Consider the following 24439-nt stretch of genomic DNA (forward strand, 5'->3'; position numbering starts at 1 on the left):
AGAGTAAAAAGTACCGCGGGAGTGAAAGAGAAAGGAGAGCAAAAATAAAAAAAAGAAGAAATTTTAAAAACCCTATCTCCTACTGATGCTTCTGTGTCAACTTTTATTTTTACCTTTTTTATTGTTCACTTTATCTGGGGCTCTCGTCCCTCTCACTCCGTCGTTTGGTCATGAAACTGAATTCCCGGTGAAGGGAATCCACGGAAAAGGGTCACCGGCAGTAGTAGCAGTTTTAGAACCACTGATTCAGCAATGGCGTCGGGGTTTGTTGTATTTCGCTTTTCGAAGTAAGCTCTCTCGCTCTCTTACTCCATAAATCCCTTCCCGGCCGCTGGTTTTCCGACTCTCGTTTTAACCCAGAGCTCGCCCAGTCAAACCAACACACCCAATGCTGGATAATACCTGGGTATATCCGCGTACAGAATAACGAGCAAATGCGAATCGTTAAATCGTGATAAATAAGGATAGTTATAGTAGTAGTAGTAGGGGCTCATATACACACACAGACTTTAAATTTATGGAAGTAGATGTAGAATACGAAGAGGTAAATGTGCGCAGATGAAAAGCGAGGGCTGTATTATCACTGTCAACCAGTGCCTCCATTTATTTTATTACATTATCATACCAACGCGTTCAATAGAATCGAATTTTACTCTTTCAAAGTAAAAGGGGATTAATTTATTTTAGATTTTAAATTTACTTTTACTCTTTTTAATTATCACTGTTTTTTTATCACTAAATTACTGATAATTATTTTTACTTTAGATAATTAATTATTGATGAGTTGAATTATATTTACTGGTGCCCATGAGAGAACACGTAGTCCATCTGAGCAACTGATTTATTTGTCGGGTATATGAAAATAAACCGAAAATTGTAAACTCCCATGTGAAAATATTTTATATACATTATAGATGCTCGTAGACAGTGAAAGCATAATATTTTCGCGTCACGTACTCTTGAAGATTACTCGTCGACGAGAGACCGTTCGCCTTTAATAAAATAATAAAAAAGGTCCGCACTCTATTCACAGATATCCACAAAGGGTAAATAATGCTCTCTATTTCAATTTTACAATCTACGTACGCTATATAAATTTCAATTCTTTTATTAAATTTATTCATTGGCTCATCAATAACAGACTGTAATAAATCGGGAGTGAATTCGGAGCAATTGCAGATTTTATTGCAATCCGAATTCACTTGGAGTTCCGGAGTTTTACAACAAAATCACTCCGCATACGGAGTTAATAAGGAGTTTAGTTTCCAGAGTGATCTGGATTTTATTTAAATCTGCATTTACTCCGATTTGGAATTTTAATATTAAAATAAACTTCCCTTCGGAGTCTACTCCGCATTTACTCCGCGTTCACTGCAATTTTTTACAGAGCAGTAATAAATAAATAAATAAATAAATTTTATTTAATAGACTAGAAAATTTCTAAGTATTGAAATAGTTTGCAGTATGATCTATTGCAGGGGATTGAGTTATTGTGAACCGTTTTCCGGCTCGTGTAATATCGATATGTACTACTACTTTGTACTACTGTGCCCTCACGGATTATTTCCCTCTCACTATTCGCTTGCACTCGAAAAATCAATAAGTAACTCTCTGACGAGTTTATCGTTGCTATTCGACATTCAATTTTACTCCAATAATTGTCACTAAACTAAAAAAAAAAAAAAAAAAACAATAAAAAAAAACTATACCACCTCAAATAATTTTTTTTCAATCGTCTCAATAATTTAATGAGTAATTTTTATTTTTATTTTGAATTTGAATTTGAATTTAAGTAAATAATGAAATAATTTTTTTGAAAATTTATGGAGTAGACAAGAGCAATAAAAATAAATAAATGGAATAGATATAGTTAACGAGCGAATATAACCCGGTTTGATTACATACATTGTATAAATATATAGGTATATTTTGGTATTACATAATAATCTAATGGCTTTAACGATAAAGCAGCTTTTAAACAACGAGGAATATCTTGACGTAAGTCATTGTTGCATGAAATGTGTCAAAGGGATTATGTGCTCGTCTTTCCGAGGGGTAAACCTGTGCGGTGCGATGTCGACCGGGTGATTTTAAAACCCTCTGTGAGTATCTGAGAGAGGAAAAAGACAGTAAGGGAGGGAGAGAAAAGAGAGGGAGAGAGAGAGAGAGTCTCGGATCTTGTGTCAAAGCCACTGAATTATCATCTTCGCTCACATATATTTATGTTATATAATTATTTGAATCTTTCAATTTAAATCCATCAGCTGCAAGCCTAGAAGTTTCTATTCACACATTGACTCGATTTGAATTTGAATTTCTGACATAATGATAAAAAAATATAATAATGATACCGGAGTTGGCCGACGTCCAGTAATTTTTGGATTTTTTTTTTTAACAATAAATTATAAAAAAAAAAATATTTGAAAAAATTGCACCTATAGTTTTTAAAATTTTCTACATGTGCATATTTTTAATTTTTTTTTTTTAATTTAGTTTCATAAATTTTTGTAAAATGAAATGTCAAAAATTTGGCATTTTAGAAAATTAATATTGATATTAAAAAACGATTTACTTTTATTACACTAGTGACATCTTACAAGTACCCAATTACGTTCGATTGTTACCATCAATCGATATTTTATTTTTTTCATAGAATAAAATTAAATAATTGTAATAATAATAATAAATTCATATTAATAATGAATTTCTATTAATAATTTATTAATTATTTTTATTATTTGCGCGGTAAATTTAAATATTTGAAAAATAAATTATTAGAAACTGGAGAAAAATTAAAAATCCTCTGTCAAAATAAAATGGCGGCAGAATGTGATAGAAAAATATTTAAAAAATAAAAAAAAAACACTTGAGTGTTTGAACAAACCTTGGCGGGGAAATAATATGCAGAAGGGTGTCCTAATACATTTGAAGACTTGAATTTAATTGCTCCAAGTGTATTGCAGCTAAAAAACGTCACTTAACTGCTATTTCCCACCAGACGATGCCAGATGATTTTGCTCAGGAACTTGGAACCTATCAGCATCAGCATCAGCAACACTTTACACTAGCACTGAACACTTAACACTTCACGACACCACAGACACTTTTCACAATTAACATTTTACAAAGACTACACAATTTAATTAAACAATAACTATGAGCAACAAATTTAATGGATAATTACACGACGTAACTGCAATACTGTGTTTTAATTCAAACGTAAAGAAGGATCTGGACTACTGCTGCCATTATTGATGATACTGACTGCCGTTATCGAACCGTCTGTTGATACAAAGCAATCGATTTGCGATTCATCGACCGCCCCCACTCTAGCAAAAATTTAAACGCCGAACAGAGCGACGCGCAGTGGTGCCAACTTGGCGCGAAATTTCAAAATTGAATTTTATTCATTTTATTAAAAATCATTTGTATCAATAATTATCTTAATTAGGGTGCATTCGGAAATGCTCTAGCTCTAGCTCTCGCTATATGACAACTTACAAATAAATTAAAAAAATTTGAAATTTCGAATTTTCGCGCTCCGCAAATCTAGTGACTTATCTAGAGAATTTACCTGTCAACTGACACCGCGTAAGTCCCCAGCAAGTGGTTCTCTATCAGCTCGAGATATGTCGATTAAAATAATTAAATATCTGCGTTGTAGTTCGCAGTTTGCGTAGTTGGTGGAGCGAATGAATAGAAGACGGGAGGTTGATTCGGCGCGTCTAAACAATTAAATATTTAGACAATATGTAATAAATTGTAATTAACTACCGTTTCAATTTTTAAACGGTGTCAAGACATTTGTCATCGATTTCGTATGATCAGAGGTACGTCGAGTAATTTAAATATTAACGCATTTTCACAACAAAATCTAGTCTGATTGTTTTTGATGCGTCGTTGTCGTGTGCCTCCCGTCTTCTAATAAAACTTATCAGTAAAATAATAAATATTAAATAAAACAACAAGTGTCTTAAAATTACAATCACAATAATCTACAGTGTCATCATCGTTGCTGTCACCATAAAAAATTGGCTGTTAAAAAGTATAAGAAACAGTAAATACGGCATTAAAAAATGGCAATATTACCACCTGATCCAGTTTATGTTCTACGTGGTGACATGGGTCCTGTCCACAGTCTCGATTTTAGAATTTCTCCTTACGTTGAGCACCTCTACGCTGGTGCGGAAACTGGAAATGTTCATATTTGGGACCTCAAAGTATTTTGAAATTTAAAATTTTATTTTTATTTACATTTTATTGGTACTGATAATAATTTTTTTCAGAGACACCGAGAAATTTGTAAATTAGATGCTATTAAAAAACAGTGCCTAGCTCTGCATACACTTGACGATGAATATTTAATTGTACAAAGAAAAGACGGCTGTCTTGATATTTGGAACGCTGATGGGTCTAATTGGATTCTTGATAAAACTATTGATACCAATTACTGTGGATATTGCAGGTATTTTTTTTTAAATCAATAAGATTTAGCAGGGTTGCCACTTATTTTTTAAAATGACCCGCCAGCAGCTGGAAGGTGGAGGCAGACTTTTTTGTAGGGTCAATTTAATTTATTTATTCGATCATTTATCAATTAGTTTTATTTTCCCATAGTTCCAGTTGTTAATTTTTCTGTATTAAAAATGACAGATTTGGTAGAAAAAATTTAAGTGGCAACGGTAATTTACTGATTTCAAAAATCGGTAACTAATAACATAAAATCATAAATTCCTAAAGAGGCGCGTAAATTTAAATGTATTTAATTTTGACCATAAATTAGACGTTTCGTCCCTTTATTGGAACTTCGTTAAATCTGACGTATGTCTCCAATATTTAGTAGACAACAGAGTTTATATGATCAAGGCCCAATAAAGGAACGAAACGTCCAATTTATGGTAAAAATTAAATCATAAATTAATTAACTGTCCACCTTTCTATGAATTTATCATTTTCTTAAGTGGATCTGGACATGATAACTAATAATTGATAATTAAATTTGTTCTAGACACCAGATTTTGACTGATGACATTATTCTTCTTCCACTACCTAATTCACAGATCGGTGCTCTGTCATTAACAACTCAGGAATTCGTTTATAAATTAGATCCAATCATATCTAAAGTACCTAAACCACTTGGCGAAGTTATGGCGATAAAAAATTGCTCATTTGAAAACAATATAATACTTGTTGCGTACGAGAGCGGTGACATAGCAGCGTGGAATTTAAAAGAACGCGCTGTCGTCAGTTGGTTGAGTACCGACTCGTGTCCTATGGCCATTGATTTCGACAGCTATTGGATGCGGGGAATCATCGGAAACCCGACAGACAAATTAGAGGTAACATAAGTAACTTATTTACATATTTATTTATTTATTTTCTATACTTCTTGAAAATGTTTATTGAATAATTGACAGGTGTTTGATCTGAACAAAAGCAACCAACTGATTCACAAGACATCGATAACACTGAAAAATAGTGGGACATCTGTGCTCGCATCAAGAGCCGACTCGAAAGTTTTTGCTGCTGGCGGTTGGGATGGACGAGTCCGGATATTTTCCTGGAAAACGCTGCGACCCCTCGCTGTCCTCAATCAACATAGATCTAATATTTTTGATATTATTTACTCGAAGGAAAAAGTCCAAGCGTTTAATAATAAAAATCTTATGGCCGCAGCTGGCAAAGACGGCACAGTCTCGCTATGGGATCTCTATAATCAATAAATAAAAACTATAAGATTTAATATCTACCAGTCACAATTTACATTTTGTTAAAAAATTTATTCTAACTCATCCTAATCATGACGATTAGTTTGTATTACTAAAGAAAAAAAAAAAAAAAAAAAAGAAATAAACCGGACATTCTTAAAAATATATTTTTTAATATTATATAGATATATCAGGCACCTGACAAATAAGTACAACACCTAGATAAATTTTAAATAATCAGTATTTGGTACTGACCATATATAATTTATAATTTAATTTAATTTAAATTATTCTTCTGCACATCAAAACATCTACAGTTGTTAAACATACACTTATTTTATTAATTATTATAACTATTTTTCACAGAGCATCACGTATATTTATCTCAAAGCACTAGATAAAAATAAAAAAAAACAGACTACTTGCGTTTTAAATAAAAACACAAGTAATTATTTTAAAAAAACAACTTCTATAACTATAACAAATTTAAAATTTAAAATTTAAACTGGTACAAATTTATTCCGTCGCTTTAGTCTGAGATCCTGATCAGAGGATCCGGATGTAAGCCGTCTTCGTTTCCTCAGGGGTCTGGGAGTGGTATTTCTCACAGCTGTCGGTTGGAGTTTGGGTGCAGTCGCGAAAAAAGACGGACCCGTTGAAGCTGTGGACAGAACGGGCGACGACGAGGTAGATGAATCCGAAAGATTTATTAATTTTTCACTAGACAAACTCGGACTATTGACTTGCGGTAAAGACTGACTGCGTCGAGAGAGATCTTGAGGACCTACTGAGTCTCCATTTGTATAAGCGCTTGTTTTTTCAGTGTCTGTATTTTTCGAGTTGAAAAATTTAGCGAATAACGGAATGGGAATGGGAATAGGCAGAGGTATCGGTATAGGAATCGGGTAAGGGACCAGAACAGTGACCGGTGGCAACAATCCGCCCTGAGTATTTGAAATTTTAGCAGCACCTGGATGGAGTGGCGACGGAGATCCAGTTGGTGGAGGCGGTGAACAAGTTCCGGAATAATTTCTTCTTGTGAATTGCAGTGGCATCTTATGCGCCGCGGGATTCGTGAATCCTTTGGCTGCGTTAAATCCCATTGGATAGTGACTGTAATTGTGCTGGTGATAATGATGAGGCTCTGGAAGCCACATGGATTTACCGGAAACTCGACGCGATCGATAACTCGGCTGACGTTTCACTGCATCTCTTACCAACAACTTTCTCACATCCTTAATAAATATCGTTCCTTCTCTCGAACAGTTCGTGGGCGGCGATTCCTTACAACTTTCAGGTGAGGAACTCGTTGATCTTCTGCAATTTTTAATCGTCGAACTGTTGTTATTATTCAGAGAGACACCCGGAGTAATTGAAACGTGAGACGACTCTGTACTTGATAATGATTTAGATGACTCGGCGATACGTTCCTGCAATCTACGGCTCTCCTCATCTTTCAGCGACTCTCTGATGGCTTCTTCAACATTTTCGTCGTCATCAACGTACTCCACATCTTGTTTACCATTACTTGGGTTATTGGTATTTATACTGCTACTGCTACTTCTATTGTCAGACGATTGCAAGCAACTGTCATTGGTTTTTTTTGGTAAATCGTGGGATTCATCTTCCGGCTTGTCACAGGTACTCGGCCAATCACTGGGTTCGTCGTCAACGACAAGCGCTTCGTCATCTGGACTAGGGGGTGCGGATCTACAGTCTCTTAACCAGAGCTCCGGTGTTATCAATCCACCGCTACTTGGACTTGTAGGTGACGCACTTGGTATTCCATGCAATGCCAAGTGCGCTTGTGTTTCCCGGCAAAATATGTTCATTTTATATTGATTTAAACATTTATCACTACAAAATTGAAGCTGGCTTTCACCATCCTGTGAAATAAACCATAGAGAAGTTTATAATTAATTCAATTGATCAATTAGTTAATTAATTAAAAAAAAAAACTTTTTTATGTGGGGCAAAATGAGCCTCCCAGCAAAATTTTTAAATTACGAAATTTTTTTCTGTTCAATTTCTTGTGACGTAAGAGCAATTTTTTTTAAATTTCAGTCTTCCACTACCGTACGTTTAGTTTTGTCCTCGACTACCCGTTATAAGCCTGTTTTATTTTCATGATTTTAAAAAACGTCATATTTATGTTTTGTCAAAAAAATAAAATCTCAGCGACGTACAGATAGTAAATTTTCATCATTAATTTGTTTATTTTTTCCAATTCTTAGTTTATAATTTTGACAATTCTAACGGAGGCTTATAACGGGTTGTCTGATACGAAGCTTAAAAGAGTAGTTAAGTAGGGGAACCTGTTTGGGTTCAGTCTCTGCCGATTTCACGGGCAGACTTATAACGGGTATTCGACTGTAATTAAATCTGTCATCTTAAACTGCAGAACTGATGTCAAATTATTTTTATAACAAATTTTGTCTGTTTCCTCTGTAAAATTAAAAAAAAAAATTTCAGAAGACCCATTTTGCCCCTTAAAATTTTAACTCAAAAAAAATCAACCCTTTCTTTACTTACATGAAAATCGACGTAGCTTACGGAATGTCTGACATGCCGGCACCAATCGCAAGTTCGCGCTCGTTTAAAAGCCGCGCGTCTACCGGCAGCAAAACAAGCCTCGCTGCAAAATCTATTGGAATTAGTGAATCCAGAATTGCTGGTACCCTCGCAAGCCAATGACGCACTTACTGGTTCCCATGTGCCACCAGTACGTCCGCACCAGGAGCATGACGTCGAACGATCTATGACACAAATCAATGAACGAATTAATCGACCAGCTAATTAATTATACACACAAACAAATAATTAATTAACAGTAAAGTTGTATTTGAACATAATAAGCCAGCAGGTTGATGCAACAAAATAAAACCAACAATAGCACGGGTAAGATTCGGCATCATGAAATTCAAGTGCGTGCGCGATCTTGTTTCGCGTCATATCGCGTTACGACGGAACACGAACCCATGCCCAGTTCCTCCCCCTCCTGCTGTTATACACTCATATATTTTGAGTTTGTTAGTTCAATAGTATTATTAACATTTCACGTGAATAATATGACTTTACTCATGAAATAAATATATACATATTTATATTTATATTTATAAATGATATATAATATTACTAAAAGTATTAAAAATTAAAAGTAAATGTACAAGTACAAGTACATGGGCATTATTATAAATTTTACCTTTGAACCAAAGCCCAATTTTACACTACACGGTATCAAGTATCGAGTTTATTCTATACTGTTCTGTAAATAATTACAGGTATTCCTCTCCTGCGTCCTCCTCGTCATCGTCAACCGGATGAGAGCTCAGTAGAAACGATACGTTGGGACGGAGACAAGCGTCTCGACTCCTTTTGCTTATACGAACCATTTTCCAGTACACCAGAGACCTAGAGACCGTCTAGAATTTCAAGCACTGCTCTATACTATCTATTTTATCTGTCTATCAGATCCAGCATCCAGTTTATCTGCAGTCGCCGGACTCCAGCAAACGCGCTATTGCTTTATAGAAATCCAGAGTCCAGTGAAGAGTAGATTAGACTGGACTAGACTAGAGTATCAAGCAAAGCTGGACTCAAATGTACAAACTCTGTCTCATATTATTTTTATTTCATTCTCATATATACTAAACATCTATATACTGGAAAAAAATGCGGATTTTATCCGGAGTAGATAAATATTTAATTACTTGTTCTCCTCGGAGTAAAATTTAGAGGGATTTTAATATTAAAACTCCGAATCGAAGTGAATGCGGAAAAACAAATTTTCTATTTACTCCGTATGCGGAATGATTTTTTTAAACTTCGGAACTCTGAGTGACGGAGTAAATTCGAATTTAAATAAAATCCATAATTAATTCGAATTCAAATCGGAGTGAACGCGGATTATATCCGGAGTAGATAACTATTTAATTACTTGTTCCCCTCGGAGTAAAATTTACTCAGAAGGGGAGGAATTTTAATATTAAAACTCTGAATCGAAATGAATGCGGAAAAACAAATTTTCTATTTACTCCGTATGCGGAATGATTTTTTTAAACTCCGGAACTCTGAGTAACGGAGTAAATTCGAATTTAAATAAAATCCATAATTAATTCGAATTCAAATCGGAGTGAACGCGGATTTTAATCAAAATCAGATCACTTTGAAATCACGTCGTTACAAAAATAAACTCTCGATTTTCTCCTTATCCGGAGTAATTTTTTTTAAACTCCGTGTATCGGAGTGAATTTGAATTAAAATAAAATCCGAATTTACTCCTAATTTTTCGCCGTCTATAAATAGAGGAAGTTTGAGTTCGAGAATATAAACTCAAACTCCCGAATTTAAGTATCAGGACACAGTCTTGATATTTATTTACTACCGTTCTGACTAAGTGTATTTTTCTGGTATCGATACTACACATAATTAGTTTTAAAAGTCTAAACAAAACATATACAAATAATAAATTAAACTTAATACTAATAGTGTTGCGTTGTTTAAACTCTACGCCATTCCCGTTTAGAATTACTACTCAGAATATACATAACACGAGTCTGCTGATGATGACAGTACCAGAACAGTTACGGAACTCTAAAAATAATTTTTGTACTCACGTTCTTCGATTACATATTTAAGTTATACTAGTATCCAACCAATACATTTACTCCCATTTAACTATCAATATATTTATATATATTTAGTCTTAATTATCACTTGCAAGGCAAATAATAATTATTTTATTTTATTCTTCAAGTCATGCAAACTTGAGGATAAATAAAATCTGAAACTTGTTTTTTGTCATATTATAAATATAATATGTAGTTGAGGTTCATGTATTCGAGTACAGCCGATGTAACGAGTATTTAAATCCGCAGCAGAAAACGATATCAAGTTACCTAATGCTATTCCTGATATATAAATGTATAGATTTAAATTCGTGTACTCGAAAAATAATATTGTACATATATTTTTTTTTTTTAATTAATGAATTAATCAATCAAAAATAATCAAAAAGTATTTCTGCTAGTGTTGATATAAACGGAGTAGTGATGAAATAATGATAATTATAAAATAAAGGGCACGTATTTTTTTTTGTTAATAATAGAAATATGTAGATATAGAGACGTAGTTGTTGTACAAGACGTTGTCATTAATCACTTGCAAAGTTTAGCTAAAATAATTTAGCTGCAACTAGTTAAGCACAGATAGTCTAGTGCATTGTGGTCCTTGAAAGTTGTCGGATATTTAACGCAAAGGCTTGTTTGTTAAGTAAGATGCTGGTATATTAATTGAGCACTTGCCAGGTTTCACACTTTAACAGTGTATGATGTTATGAACACCGAAGAGCAAGGATGATGAGCTTTACGCCCCTTGTGGTATGTTATTATCTAACTTACTAGCTTCTTATTCGCCCAACTATCTCTACGTAAGATGTCTTCATGTAATCGTGTTACGGTAATTATTGCAACTTAAAACTTTCAATTAAAAAGTTCAAACCAGAAAATAATAATAGTAATAATGTTACTGTCAAAAAAATTTTGAGTGAACTCGGAGTTCTGGAGTTTAAAAAATAATTACTCCGGTTACGGAGTAAATAGGGAGTTTGTTTATCCAGCGGTGATTTAGGAATGATCTAGATTTTATTTCAATCCACATTCACTTCGATTCGGAGTTTTAATATTAAAAACTCCCCAGCTGCCGAATTTCAAATCAGAGTAAGGGACAAATTTTTAAAAATCGACTTTTTACTTTTTTCAGTTCCAGTGGAGTCTTGTGAAGATGATTCAATTCATATTTCAAAATTAGGCAGCCGTCACTTTCGGAGTTAATTTCACACCGAGGAATTAAATAAACTGTCATCCGCTTCGCATTCACTCCGGAAATTTTCTATAGTGTAATAATGATAATAATTACCAGGAGTATCTGAAGCAGAGTCACTATTTTCAATAACTTTAGGACTTGCTGCAGTTCCTTGATTGTCTTTAGATGAAGTGCTGCTAGTTTTATTAACTGGTGACCGTGACATTCGCGACTGCGGTGACTTTGATGACCTACTTTGTAAATTTATAGACCTGCTCGATCCTTTATCATCTGCGTAATTAATTACTCTGTCTGATGCCGATTGCCGAGACACTGATTGATAAATTCCCCGTGGTCTTGTAGCGAAATGATTTAAGTTAAGACCACGTGTGCATCTACTGTCAACTTTACCGTAACCGTACCAGCCTAATAATTCGCTCATTGCCTTGGCAGCATACTCCTGTAAAAAATAAAGATTTTTATTCGAATTGATATTATTTATTATTTACAGCTGCATTTATTATTTTTGGTTTTGTTGTTGTTTTTAATTTTTAGTTTAAATATCATATTTGCCCCACCTTAATGGAATATACTGTACACCGTATTCAGTATACATACGTGTATAATATTTCCGCGGAGCGAGAGAGAACAAATGTGAAATAGATATAGGTATCATCAGGAATATCGCGTATAACGTTCGGATCAATCCATTAGTCGACGACGAGCGGTTTCGATTACAGCGCGTGCAACGGGCCATTTTTACTCATCTCTCATCCTTTCGTATCAATCGGTTATAAATAATGCCTACCATGTGGATTTTAAATTTACAAATTTTTAATTTTTAATACACAAAAATAAATAATTTCTTGGCGCAAGAGATATTTTGTATTTTTAATTGAAGACAAAAATTTTCTGCGGACTAAAAAAAATTTATCGGCGCAAGATTTTTTTTTTTCACCTCAAAAAATTTTCTTAGAGCAAGAAATCCTTTTTTTCTGCGTATTTATGAAAAATTTTTCACTGTAAAAAATTCGGAGTGATTACGAATTTTTATTTAAATTTGAATTCTCTTCGTCACTTGAAGTTCTGGAGTTAAAAAAAAAATTACTCCGCATAAAGAATAAATAGGGAGTTTTTTTCAATGGAGTGACTTCGGAGTAATCTGGCTTTCATTAAAACCCACATTTACTCCGAGTCGGAGTGAATTTTACTCCGAGGGAATTAAATAAATAAACAGCCACCCGCTGCGCATTAACTCCGTATTTAATCCACGTTCACTCCGTAAATTTTTTACAATGTAAATTAATAATTACTAATTAATTATTGCGAAAAAAAAAATTATAAAGCAATTAGTAAATTTAAAATAGTTATTAATATATAAATAATAATTATTGTTATTATACAACAGACTTAAAGTTTCATATTACGTATATATGATGCACATGAAATCTGAGATAACCGGCTGTCTATATCATAGTTTGTTATATGAGATATATTCCCGTATAGTAAAGTAAAAAAAATTTTTATAATTTAAAAACAAAATAAAAATCATGATCGTGATTTAAGACATTGAAGTGTCAAAAGTAATGTAAAGTAACGCAAGCATATTTTAATATTTAATAACGTATGTCAAAATATAATAAGAGAAGACAGTGGATCGAGTTACTAAAATTTTGATACTCTCAGAGCTCTTGTACATTTATTATTTGCTTTACTTTGCTTGTTACTTGTTAGCTGGTAATTACAGGTAAGACTCACACACGTGGGACTTAATATTTAAGTTTAACGTACAAGTGGACAGTGGGTATGTATTACTCTGGTCATTTCATATCATGTAACTCCTACGGACTATATAAGTATGTTTGTATAGAACATAATACAATTGCGGACAATGTTATAGTTTCCAAAGGATCATTTGCAAGATCTTAAATTACTGATTTACGCTGAAGGCGGTCTTGTATTTCTCGATATGATACACTTGACTTGTTCTCGTTTAATTTACAAAATAATAGTAACTTATGTATATAGACTGTAAAAAATTGGGAGTAGATCACTCCCCTTCGGAGTGAATTTTACTCCGTGATCAAATAAATACGTCATCTGCTCAAAATTCACTCCGAATTTAATCAACATTCATTTATGTTTTTATAAAATTATTTTTGTAAATTTATTAAATAAATATGGGAAAAATTTTTTGCTAAAAAATTGGAAAATAAAAAAAAAATAATCTTGCAAAATTCCAATTTTTGTCACGTAAATTTCAAAATAAAAAACGCGGCATTATTCAAAAATTCAAAATTAATAATTATGAGCTTTAATAAAATAAACGATTGGCAACTGAGTAATAAAAAAATTCAAAAAAATATTCTTGCAAGTTTTAAAAAAAATTTACCGGCGCTCCTGTATACTCAACGTTAATTAATAGAGAATATAAAATAAAAATAAATGTTTTAATTGCATATGTAGTATTTATTTCCCGCGTTAACTAGCAATCGAACAGGCTGCATTGCGGCTGATGGTGTACAGTGGAGATGCCACGAAAGTATACACGAGTAGTCCCATACACTGTAATTTCGTAAACTTTTCAAGCACGAAAAGCTTTTTGTACGGATATTTATCATGCACAAATTACTTATTTTTTTTTTTTTTTTTTTTTTACAAACTAACGAAAAATAAAATACCGTTATTTTCTAATTAAACAAAAACCAAAGCAACTTATCATCACTGTTATAATTTAAACAATAAAAAATATATAATATTTAACAGAGGTTCAAAGATTTGTGACTATTCCTGTACATTAGCAACCGAGGGTTTATTTAAGACTTTGCGTCAGCACGTGTTTGGTCTATTAAAAAACAGATTTTAAGTACAGGAGTTTGTAGCATGACGTATAGATTATTTTTCACAAATTGTTTATCTGTTTAATTTTGATCCAAGTTGGAGTCGAGTAGAGGTGGCTTGAGTGTTAACGAGATAATTACAGGCAAAGACTGAAAGACTAAAGACGTATTGAGTTTGAAATATGTCGTGCAGTATGTAAAAATCGACGAGATATAGACACACGAGTATAAGAAACCAAACACGCTCAGGTGAACATACAAGGTAAAAGGCATATAATGATGAGAGGCAAGCCGTTGGTGTTGCGTTTCAGCCTATTATGATTCCGAATAAATCAGGCGAAGGAGAAGTGTAACACGAGACTCTGCTTCTCTCTTCTCACATAGATATATATACATATATATATAGATATACTATATAGCTTATCTATATATATATAACTATAAAATACGTAAACTTCTCAAATGCATTCTGTCACATCGTGCGTTAAAAAAAATTAATTTTTAAATAATTCATAAATGTCATTACTTTGGTTGTCTGTCAATTACTGTCTGTTACTACTTGATATTGTGACTTAAAATTTTTTGATTAAAAAATTTGTACCTTAATTTCATCTTCAGACGGTTCTTTTTTTATGTTAACTGTTGAATTGTTACAATTATTTAAATTAACTTTAGTTTTATTTTTTTCAATATTACCCGCGCCGGATAATAGAGACGATTGTTTATTCATCACTCAGACACTTAATTAATCACTCACTTGCGCACTACTGATAAATAATAGCAGTGTACATATGTAGTAAGTGCACTTAAATTGTCAAAGTCTTTAATAAGTTAAATTTCACTTACAGCAAAGCGCGCACAATTTAAATTCAGTAAACCACCAGATTGTATTTAATTATCTGAGTGATGCATGATGAGAAGTCGGTGTGCAATTTATTAAAAGATTGTTTTTGATGGATAAAAGTTTAAAAATATAAATAAACTTATCATTGCAGCGAGGACGTATGATGTACACAGCCGATGTTTTAAAAAGATATTTAACTTTGGTGGGTTTATTTAAACCATGAGGAATTCATCCTCACACAGAACTCGCTGATAAAAATAACTATACGCGTGAGAATTATATATTAAACTTGTAACTTTATTTTAAATATATATATATCTATACATTTATAAATTCAAAACCCAGGGGAGATAGCACGCCACCAAGTTAATGTATTATATTAAGAACCCGCGCAATGTGATCCCAATATATGTTTAAACGCGTCGGTGGATTGTGACCGACTATTTGCCGCTACCGTCGCTGCATGACCAGGCGTCGCGACGCCGCTTATGATCTCTGCCGAAAGCTCACGATTTTTACCGAACCCATTTATTTATTATATATAAATACATATACATTACATTAAAATTATAAAACACGTGAGCTTTTATATCTTCGCTTCAATTAGTAAATAAATATTTATCAATTACATTCTGCTGTAATTATGTAAATTTTAATTAAATAAATAGCATGGATTAAAAATTAATGATATTTTTTATTTTTCCAAAGCATATTCAATTATAAATTTTAATTTAAAATAATTAATAACATGCATTTATATTTATTTGGATTAATATTTAAGTACTTATATTTATATATCCCCATTTTTATTATTAATTATTTATTCCCATAATTATTGTTAATTTTTTTTTTAATTATATATATATTTGAATCTACAAAAATAATTTTTGAAATAAAAAAATATTTTGTACTTTGATTTTTAAAAATTCTTTGTGCATTAGACTATAAATATATGCACTGTAAAAAATTTGCAGATTAAATCCGGAGTAAAATTTAAATTAAAACTCCGAATCAGAGTGAATGCGGATGGAAATGAACGTAATGACTCCGAATTCACTCCAAATTTTTTACAGTGTGATAATTCATTTGATTTATATATATATGTCATGAAAATTTATAACAGTATTAAATAATTCTTTTTATCAACAATGGAATATTTAAAAAAAAATTATTGATACCGATCTAGTATAAATTTTATAAATAATGCATAGAACAGAACTTAATAAGAAATAAAAAAAAACTAAAACTCAAGTAGAGTTTTAAAGTAATGAAAATAAATGCGGCAATTAATAAGGAATTTAAAATATTGAGCAAACGGTGAAAAATAGCATTAAGTATCCTCGCGTATTGTAAAGTTGTAGACTTTAATCGATATCGCAAGGTGCAGCAGGTTCCGTGTGCCATAACTTCTTAACATGATAATAAATCCAATCGTTAATCTTCTGAAAAAAATATTTGAATATATATTTAACGATAAACAGTGACGATGATAATTTAAAAAATTGAACAGATGAAGAAAATAAAGACAGGAGAGGAAGAAAAATTCTGATAAAATACAAAAGTAAAAAAGATATTTTATTAACAGAAGAAAAGTTTTAAATGAAAAATAAATAAAACAATGAAAGTTAAAATAATAATAATAATTATTGTAAAGTTTGAATATAAAAGTAAGCAAAAGCTGTAAAAAAATAGTGTAAAGTACAGAGAAAATCTTGTAAAGTGTTTAAAAAAAAATAATAATTTTAGTAACTAATTGGAGTCATAATTTTCTTGTATGTCTCAAGTCTTGATTTAATAATGGCAGACTTTCTGAGTACATGGCAGCGGCGGGAGAAAAGTAATCACAGTCATTATATTGTTTACACGAGTAATGTTTATTATAATTATTGAAGATCGTTGAATTATTAGCCGCTGCCGGACAATGCTGATCAGAAGATCGTATTATATGGGTAGAATTGTACAAACTAGACTTAAATCTTGTAGGAGTTGCATTTGCAGACAAGTTTCCTCGTACAAGTTGTTTTGAATTTCTGTATGACCTACCTTCCAATTGAACACTGCCACCGCTGAGTCTTGATATGGAACCAAATCCTTTTTTTGCTATTCCTACAATTTAAATATTAATTATAAAATTTATTATACACTCGACTACCCGTCAAAAGTCTGGTCTAGGTGACGTATTTAATTCTATTGATCAATTAGTTAATTAATTAATTAAGAAACGTATGACAAAAAAAAAAATTTTAACGGCGGCTTATATCGGGCATTAAATTATATTAGAAAGTATATAAATAATTACCATCAAGACAACAATCAGCATTTATAGATCCATCTTCTAATTTATCTGGATCTTCAACTTTGTCTTCTTTTACGCAATTGATAGCAAACATTACAATCGCTCCAATTATTGGGGGAATACCAGCCAGAACAAACGTCAACGTATATGAACCTAATGACAATGGTAGTAAGTATCAATTTATTTTATTTTCAGTTAAATAAATAAATAAATAAATAAATAATTTACCTGTGTAGTCCATTAATAAGCCGCCAATCGGTGGGCCAGCAGTCAATGGTATTGAACATATCCCCAATAAAAATCCAATAGCTTGAGTCGCGCCACTTTTACCGCAAATATCAAACGCTATTGGACCTAATAATGATATAAAGCATCCATCAAATAGCCCAAATCCGAGAGAGATCACTACTAAAGCTGAATAGTATGGTGGAGTTAATGGTAAAAGCATTGTAAGTATTCCAATACTGATAAATGATATCTGAAAATATAAAATCTGAGATTAATGGGATGTTCGGATGCTTGCTTTGGGCCGCTCGAACCCAAGTAACTTTAAGATGTCTTTTGAAAATAAATTTAAAAATACCTGTTGTAATAAAATTCTATTGATTCGCGGTAAATCAGCGACGTAACCAAATACTAATCTACCAACTCCTGATGTTATTCCAATACACATTACTGGAACTTTTGTATTAAATTCTTTTCCAAAACTTTTAATTACAAATGATCCGATATAAACATATGGCACAAAGTAACTAAATAATTAAAAAAAATTATTTAATTAATTAAAGAAATTTAAGCAAAAAAAAAAACATCAATAAATTATATTTGAATTAATAACAAACCCAAATAATGCTAGTGGAATAGCACTAGCCCAAACAACGTAACGTTTTTTTTTCCAAATTGATAAGTTGATCGTAGCTTTTTTAGATTTCGGATCTTGATAACTTGATTTGTCTTTAACAGATGATTTTTCTTTTACTGAAATTAATAATTTGTGTAGCAAATTAAAGTTTATTATAATTATGATTAAAAATGAGTTTTAAATTAGAAAAAAATTTCTTAGATCAAGTAAAAATTTTTTCCTGTGTACTTACTTGATATGGGTTTGAAAAGAACCGCGCACAACATTATGATTAGAGTAAGTACAGCCAGGCTTCTAAAAGCTCCGACCATTCCAAAGCTATCGAGTAATGCGCTCATTACATAGGGCATTATTGATGTAAATACCGAGCTTCCAGCAGTTACGATCCCATTGGCAAGACCCAGGCGGCGTTTGAAATAGTGCCCCAAAATTACTAAACTTGGTGTGTATGCTAAACTTGCGCCCGTTCCATACATAATACCATAAGTTAAACATAATATTACCACCTAAAATTATTTTTAAATATTAATTAATTAGTCATTAGTCAACTTATTAAAGTAACCACTACCTTTTAAATAATAGATTTCTTTTATTTACATTTTGAAAAAAATTATTTGGGAATTTTTTAAAAGTAATGGATATAAAAATTAATTTTACTGGGCTTTGAAATTAGACAGGTAGTAGTTTCCTTAAAATTAATTAAAATGGAAAAATGATAATTACATCTTCACAATATATTGAAGACAATAACATCCCAGCAAATGCTAATAACCCACCAATAAATGTTGTTAATTGTATACCTATTTTATCAGTTAGGATACCAGCAATTGGTGATAAAAAAAAAGTCGTTCCTATTGTGAGCGAACCAACGAGCGCTAAAAAATAAAAATAATTCATAAAAAATTAGGTAATAATTGATAGACTAAAAAATTTTTAGAGTGAACGCAGATTAATCCGGAGTGAATGTGGAGTAGACGAGTGTATTTATTTTATCTCCTTTAAGTGAAATCCACTCCAAAGGGGAGTTTTGATATTTTATGCTCCGAATCGGAGTGAATGCGAATTTAAGGAGGGTGTAAAGTAATTTTTGTCACAGCTTTTCTCTAAAACAAATCCTCGAAATTCAAAATTACGAGCGAGGCGCGATGCATTAGGGCGGATGACTATGACAGAAAATCTATAGAAAATTAGGACCTGTCACAGTCTAAAAAAATCTTGAATTTAACTTTTTCCTCTCGATTTAAGATTAACGGCCGATAAGAGTAAGAGATAAAAAGTCAATCTGTGTCATTGGAATTTGTGTAATAGACATCCGCCCAATGAATTACTCTATAATCTAGCGATCTACGTTTTCATTTTCAAAAAATGTCCATTTGTTTAAAAAAAACGCGGACAAAGTTTCCACACGGAAAAAAGAGCAGTTGAAAAATTACAGTTTCGTATAGTAGTAAAGCGCTCCGAGTCCGAAACTGTAAAAATTATATTTTTTATCAGTAAATTTTACAGAAATAACAAATATTACAGTTTCAAACTCGATATTGTCGATTTAAACTATAAAATATGCTGCTTAAAATTGTATTAATTTTATTACTATAAAAAATTTCTAAAATTACAGTTTAAGCTTTAATGTTTAAAGATTTTTGCCCCGAAAGCCTTTTTTACTGTAGAAACTGTAATTTTTTAACTGCTCTTTTTTCCGTACATTTACTGCGCAAATGCAACAACGACAGTACCGTTCGCCGACCTGGGTTTGATAGAGAAAAAAGTGCAGACCCCTCTTATAAACTCCAGATTACTCCGAAATCATTCATTTGAAAAAACAGACTCCCTATTTACTCCAAAGTAATTTAATATTATAAGTGAATTAATATACACAGTAATGACACATATTTTATGATCTCGAGACATGTCAAATCGTGTTACAGTTCATTGAGGTCTTCGTAATAAAAATATTAAATAGTAATTAATTAATTAGAAAAAGAAAAAAAAATAACAGTACTTCTATTTATATTTATACATGAGTAGGTGGGTCCCGTTGACCCGTTCCGAGTCGTTAACGTTAATCTTTCTTTATTAGTTTAAAAATAAGTCATCAGTTATTATGAGATTAATTGATCGCAATTGTCTAATAATTGTGAGTGTACTCTCCGCCACCCAGTGAGCAGTGGATTTATTATAATATTATTTAAGACAAATTATGTGTCTACTAAGACAAATCAAGAGATATGTCAAACATAAAATCGCTAGCACAATAAATATAACGTTGGAGAGGTCAAAACACTCCGATACTCCGTTATCAAACGCTGTAATTAATATAATTATAATATTATAATACAGTATTTTATAACGAAATATGGGAAAAAAAATATCTATTGTTGCCTATTAATTTAAAAATAATCGAGATATCCTCGAGCACAGTTCAGTGACCAATTTATACACGTTTTATCTTATTTTATTGTAAAAATCTATTGCCTACTGATCAAGTACATGGCGGTTTAATTTTTAAAATCTCGTGAATAAATTAAAAATAAGGTCGTTTATTTTAAAAATAAATACTTTAAGATAATAATAATTAAAAATAAATTATTACTCATTAAAACTTTTATTACTTGATATTTTTATTTTCAAGTCGTAAATTTTGATTGCGTTGTTTTTTAAAAATAAATGTGAAAGTATTGAAGAATTTTTTACCAAGAAATTTTAGAAAAACATGTGGTCGAGACAGTCAGTAATGAAAAAAATTTTCGTGAGTAAATTCAATGTTTAGTCCGGGAATCGAACCCAGGTCTTCTAATATCGCGTCCTGCCTTAAGTTAATAAATTATAATTATTAATAATAATTACTAAGTAATTAAAAAAATACTTCATTTTTTCTGAGACTAAGAAACGGAAGAAGATCTTATGTGTTCTATTATGGGCACCCTAATAACTGGGCTTCTTTATAAAAAAAATTTGATACATTTATTTAGACGGATCAAAATTTAATTAATTAATAATCTTGTTAATAATAAATTAAAAAAAAACTTACATGCTTTAGCTTCAGCACTAGTTACCCCAAGATCTTTTAATTTTTCCGTAAGCTGAACTTGCATCAAAGAATACGAATTAATAATACTGAATAAAACCCCATTGATAATAAAACTCCCAAGTAAAATCATCCAAGCGCGAATTCCACCATCGGGTGGATTATTCTGATTGGCTGAAACTTTATCTTCCTTAAAAGCAGCATCCTTCAGCCTAGAGTTATTTTGGCTACTGAAATAATTTTTCGACTTGTATTCATCCGTTAAAAAACCAACAGATTGCTGTTCAATGAATGGATTACGTTCTTCCTGATCATGATTACTATTAAATTTATCCGATTCGTCTTTATTATTTGTAACTCCAGTAACTGCTGAACGTTTTGTGTCGTCGAGAGCCATTGTGCTGTCTAAATCAGCATTTGGTTCATTATAATCAGTCACTGTCATGACTCGCTCTATACATTACTGATGAAAAAAAACCACCAGATGAATTTTATCTGCCACTGCGTAGGCCTAAAAATATTTTACTATTAAATTATTTTATAATTTATTTTTTATTTGTCTTAATTAAAGTCTACTTGAAGTGGAGTCAAGGGCTCAAGTGTTTAATCTAAACGATATTCTGTATCAGAGTCACTGATTGTTTTATTAATAAAACTCTCATTGATTGACTTATTGATTGATCCATCATGCGAAGAATGTATAGAAAGATCTCTACATACAATGTATATAAATATCTTGGTTTATTTGTTTACTAAATTAATATGAGTAATATAAAATACCACATGCGTACGCTATATTACTCAAGCTTCAGAGTTTAAATTAAACAGACATTCAAATAAATTTTTAATTCATTGACCGCTTAATTTTAATTTAAATTGTTTAATAATTTAATTTTTTTTTTATTATATAAAAATAAATATGAATGATTTATTATTAAAAAATATGAAAAAATTTTTGAAATCCGATTCCCGGTAAATTGTTAGCGCGACGTCTCAAATTAAAAAAAAATTCAAAAATAATAATCTTAGGCATTATCAATAATTAATTTATGTATTAATTAATTAATTCAATTTAAATTTACTTGAGTATTTTTTTGCTGATTTCAAAGATTATGATGAAATAAATTATCTTTATTACTAAGCAATTGATTATAAATTAATCTTGACTAGCCAATAAGAAAAAGGCATTGAAAAAAATAAATATTTTTCAAAATTATTATTTAAAATATTCGAATGTAAAACGTAGCGTCCGGGATCATTATCGATGCACGTGTCAGACGGATAATAAAATATGCCTGTAGAAAATAATTTTAATCACTATTGTAGATATCAGTATGTCAATTGATAAATTTATGTATTTACATTTGCGATCATATGTCTGTCTGAAAATTATTACCAATTTTAAAAATTAAGTGCGGGAAATTTTAAAAAATTAATCGGATTCAAAGTAAAATAATTTAAAAAAGTGTAAGTATAAATATAAAATAAAAAAAACTATTTAACTCACAACAGAACACGAGCACAAGGATTATTTCTGGCTGGCTTGCGAGATGCTACTGCTGCGGTGAACCAACCGCGGCATGTATTGTCGTTTGAAAACTACTACTTGCAAATAAACCTCCCAGTATCTACTACACGAGTCGCACATATATATTTATATACGTATATATATATCAAGACGTTTTATATTCGTGGTGTTACCATGATCTCTGTCTCTTTATCCTTCTCTTCCTCCCCCAATTGCCCTGTCTCTCTCTTCGGCATCGGTCTCTTACTTCTCTTCTCTTCTCTTGATACTATTAGATGCTATACTAGTATCATTACTTCATATTAAACTTAAATCCTCGCACCCTAATCTAACTGATATCACTATGCGCAATAGTTAATCTCATTTGACTCTCTTTTAAATTATTTCCCGCGGTCTCTCCCCACGTCAGCGTATGTTTATATTATTATTTACCAGTAGAGTATTGCAATTTACACTTGCACGTAAATACTTTACAATAATAAAGTAAACTTACAACTCGTGTTTACATCCATCTTTCAACACTGAATTACTATTATTATATTAATTCAAATATATTATATTACATACATATGACAAGTTCATGCGCACTCAGTTGTAATTACATATATTTGTTCGACTCTTACAATTAAATTATTTCATAAATTGCATGTAATTTTAAAATTACTTTGCACTAAAAAATTATCGTGTGACAAAATTATTAAATAATTAAATAAAATGATCCTGAAGTTAATAGACAATTAGCAATTTTCAAATTTTTTTTTCAACAAATCAGTTTTAAAAAAAAGTAACTAAAAAAATACACATGTAGAAAATTTTAAAAACTATAAGTGCTATTTTTTGAAAATTTTTTTTCTTATAATTTACGGGTTTGAAAAAAAATCTAAAAGTTATCAGACCTGGGCTAACTTCGGTATCACAAATAAACGCGATAATTTATTTTTTTTTTTTTAAATAAATACTGTACTTAATTGAATTGTTGAGCTTATGTACGTAAATGTAAAACTACTCAGAAATTACCACGAGTCTTGAACTATTTCCGCATATATTTGTCCCTTCTATTTTCGCATGCGCATCAGAAACTAAAGACAGTGACGTTTGCGAGCAGGTAAAAATTACCTAGAGCTTTTTATTTAAACTAAATGAATAAAAATAATAATTAATTATAAAACTTATGTCTAGTAATTATAATTAATGACGTAATTACAGGAAAAGGTTGATAATGACATTACGATTGATTACTTTTTTATCGTGTATTGAATATGCGTACATGATTTTATCAAAGTCAAATTGCTTATGATACATGACCTACTAATGCAACACATGTATATATTTATATATTTACATTTATATAAATATAAACATTACTTACTTAACATATAACAATTTTTCTATGTATTTTTTCAAAATGCTCTCACGCAATCTCTCCTCCGATATCTAGACGATCCAATAAAATACGATGCGACTAAACTGCCCCGGCAGATCACTAAATATTTCCTCTACTTAGACAATCAAGGTCAAAGATCATAACTATATA

At 31.3% G+C, this 24439-nt stretch overlaps 3 protein-coding genes and 1 long non-coding RNA gene across 10 annotated transcripts; 2 read left to right on the forward strand and 2 right to left on the reverse strand.

Moving 5' to 3' along the window:
- Positions 1 to 3660: 3660 nt before the first annotated feature.
- Positions 3661 to 5820, forward strand: LOC130663845 (guanine nucleotide-binding protein subunit beta-like protein 1). Its single transcript, XM_057463353.1, has 5 exons — positions 3661 to 3830; positions 4002 to 4220; positions 4287 to 4465; positions 5009 to 5339; positions 5418 to 5820. Exons 2-5 carry the CDS (start codon positions 4077 to 4079, stop codon positions 5721 to 5723), a joined length of 960 nt encoding a protein of 319 aa, XP_057319336.1. The 5' UTR covers positions 3661 to 3830; positions 4002 to 4076; the 3' UTR covers positions 5724 to 5820.
- On the reverse strand, positions 5707 to 15762 carry LOC130663839 (sine oculis-binding protein homolog A). 4 transcript variants are annotated; one of them, XM_057463340.1, is made up of 4 exons: positions 14952 to 15762; positions 11625 to 11970; positions 8241 to 8464; positions 5707 to 7594 (listed from the first exon to the last, which is right to left on the reverse strand). In XM_057463340.1, the coding sequence occupies exons 1-4, from the start codon at positions 15078 to 15080 to the stop codon at positions 6209 to 6211; spliced, it is 2085 nt and encodes a 694-aa protein (XP_057319323.1). In that variant the 5' UTR covers positions 15081 to 15762; the 3' UTR covers positions 5707 to 6208. The 4 variants fall into 4 exon arrangements, with proteins under 4 accessions (XP_057319323.1, XP_057319326.1, XP_057319325.1 ...); XM_057463343.1 differs by having other exon boundaries at positions 15197 to 15761; XM_057463342.1 differs by lacking the exon at positions 14952 to 15762 and adding an exon at positions 14192 to 14210.
- LOC130663846 (uncharacterized) lies at positions 10662 to 11998 on the forward strand. Its single transcript, XR_008989261.1, has 2 exons — positions 10662 to 11165; positions 11469 to 11998. It is a non-coding gene; the product is annotated as an uncharacterized LOC130663846 (long non-coding RNA).
- Positions 15763 to 15972: 210 nt separating the features above from the next.
- LOC130663840 (monocarboxylate transporter 10) lies at positions 15973 to 24296 on the reverse strand. Of its 4 annotated transcripts, none has more exons than XM_057463346.1 (10): positions 22885 to 23534; positions 21381 to 21888; positions 19076 to 19227; positions 18585 to 18858; positions 18333 to 18468; positions 18074 to 18242; positions 17719 to 17968; positions 17494 to 17643; positions 17238 to 17300; positions 15973 to 16633 (listed from the first exon to the last, which is right to left on the reverse strand). In XM_057463346.1, the coding sequence occupies exons 2-10, from the start codon at positions 21820 to 21822 to the stop codon at positions 16629 to 16631; spliced, it is 1641 nt and encodes a 546-aa protein (XP_057319329.1). In that variant the 5' UTR covers positions 21823 to 21888; positions 22885 to 23534; the 3' UTR covers positions 15973 to 16628. The 4 variants fall into 4 exon arrangements, with proteins under 4 accessions (XP_057319329.1, XP_057319328.1, XP_057319327.1 ...); XM_057463345.1 differs by having other exon boundaries at positions 15974 to 16636; positions 22885 to 23533; XM_057463344.1 differs by lacking the exon at positions 15973 to 16633 and having other exon boundaries at positions 16749 to 17300; positions 22885 to 23533.
- Between the last annotated feature and the right edge of the window lie 143 nt (positions 24297 to 24439).

Source organism: Microplitis mediator, chromosome 2 (genome assembly GCF_029852145.1).
Source record: "Microplitis mediator isolate UGA2020A chromosome 2, iyMicMedi2.1, whole genome shotgun sequence".
Lineage (NCBI taxonomy): Eukaryota > Metazoa > Arthropoda > Insecta > Hymenoptera > Braconidae > Microplitis > Microplitis mediator.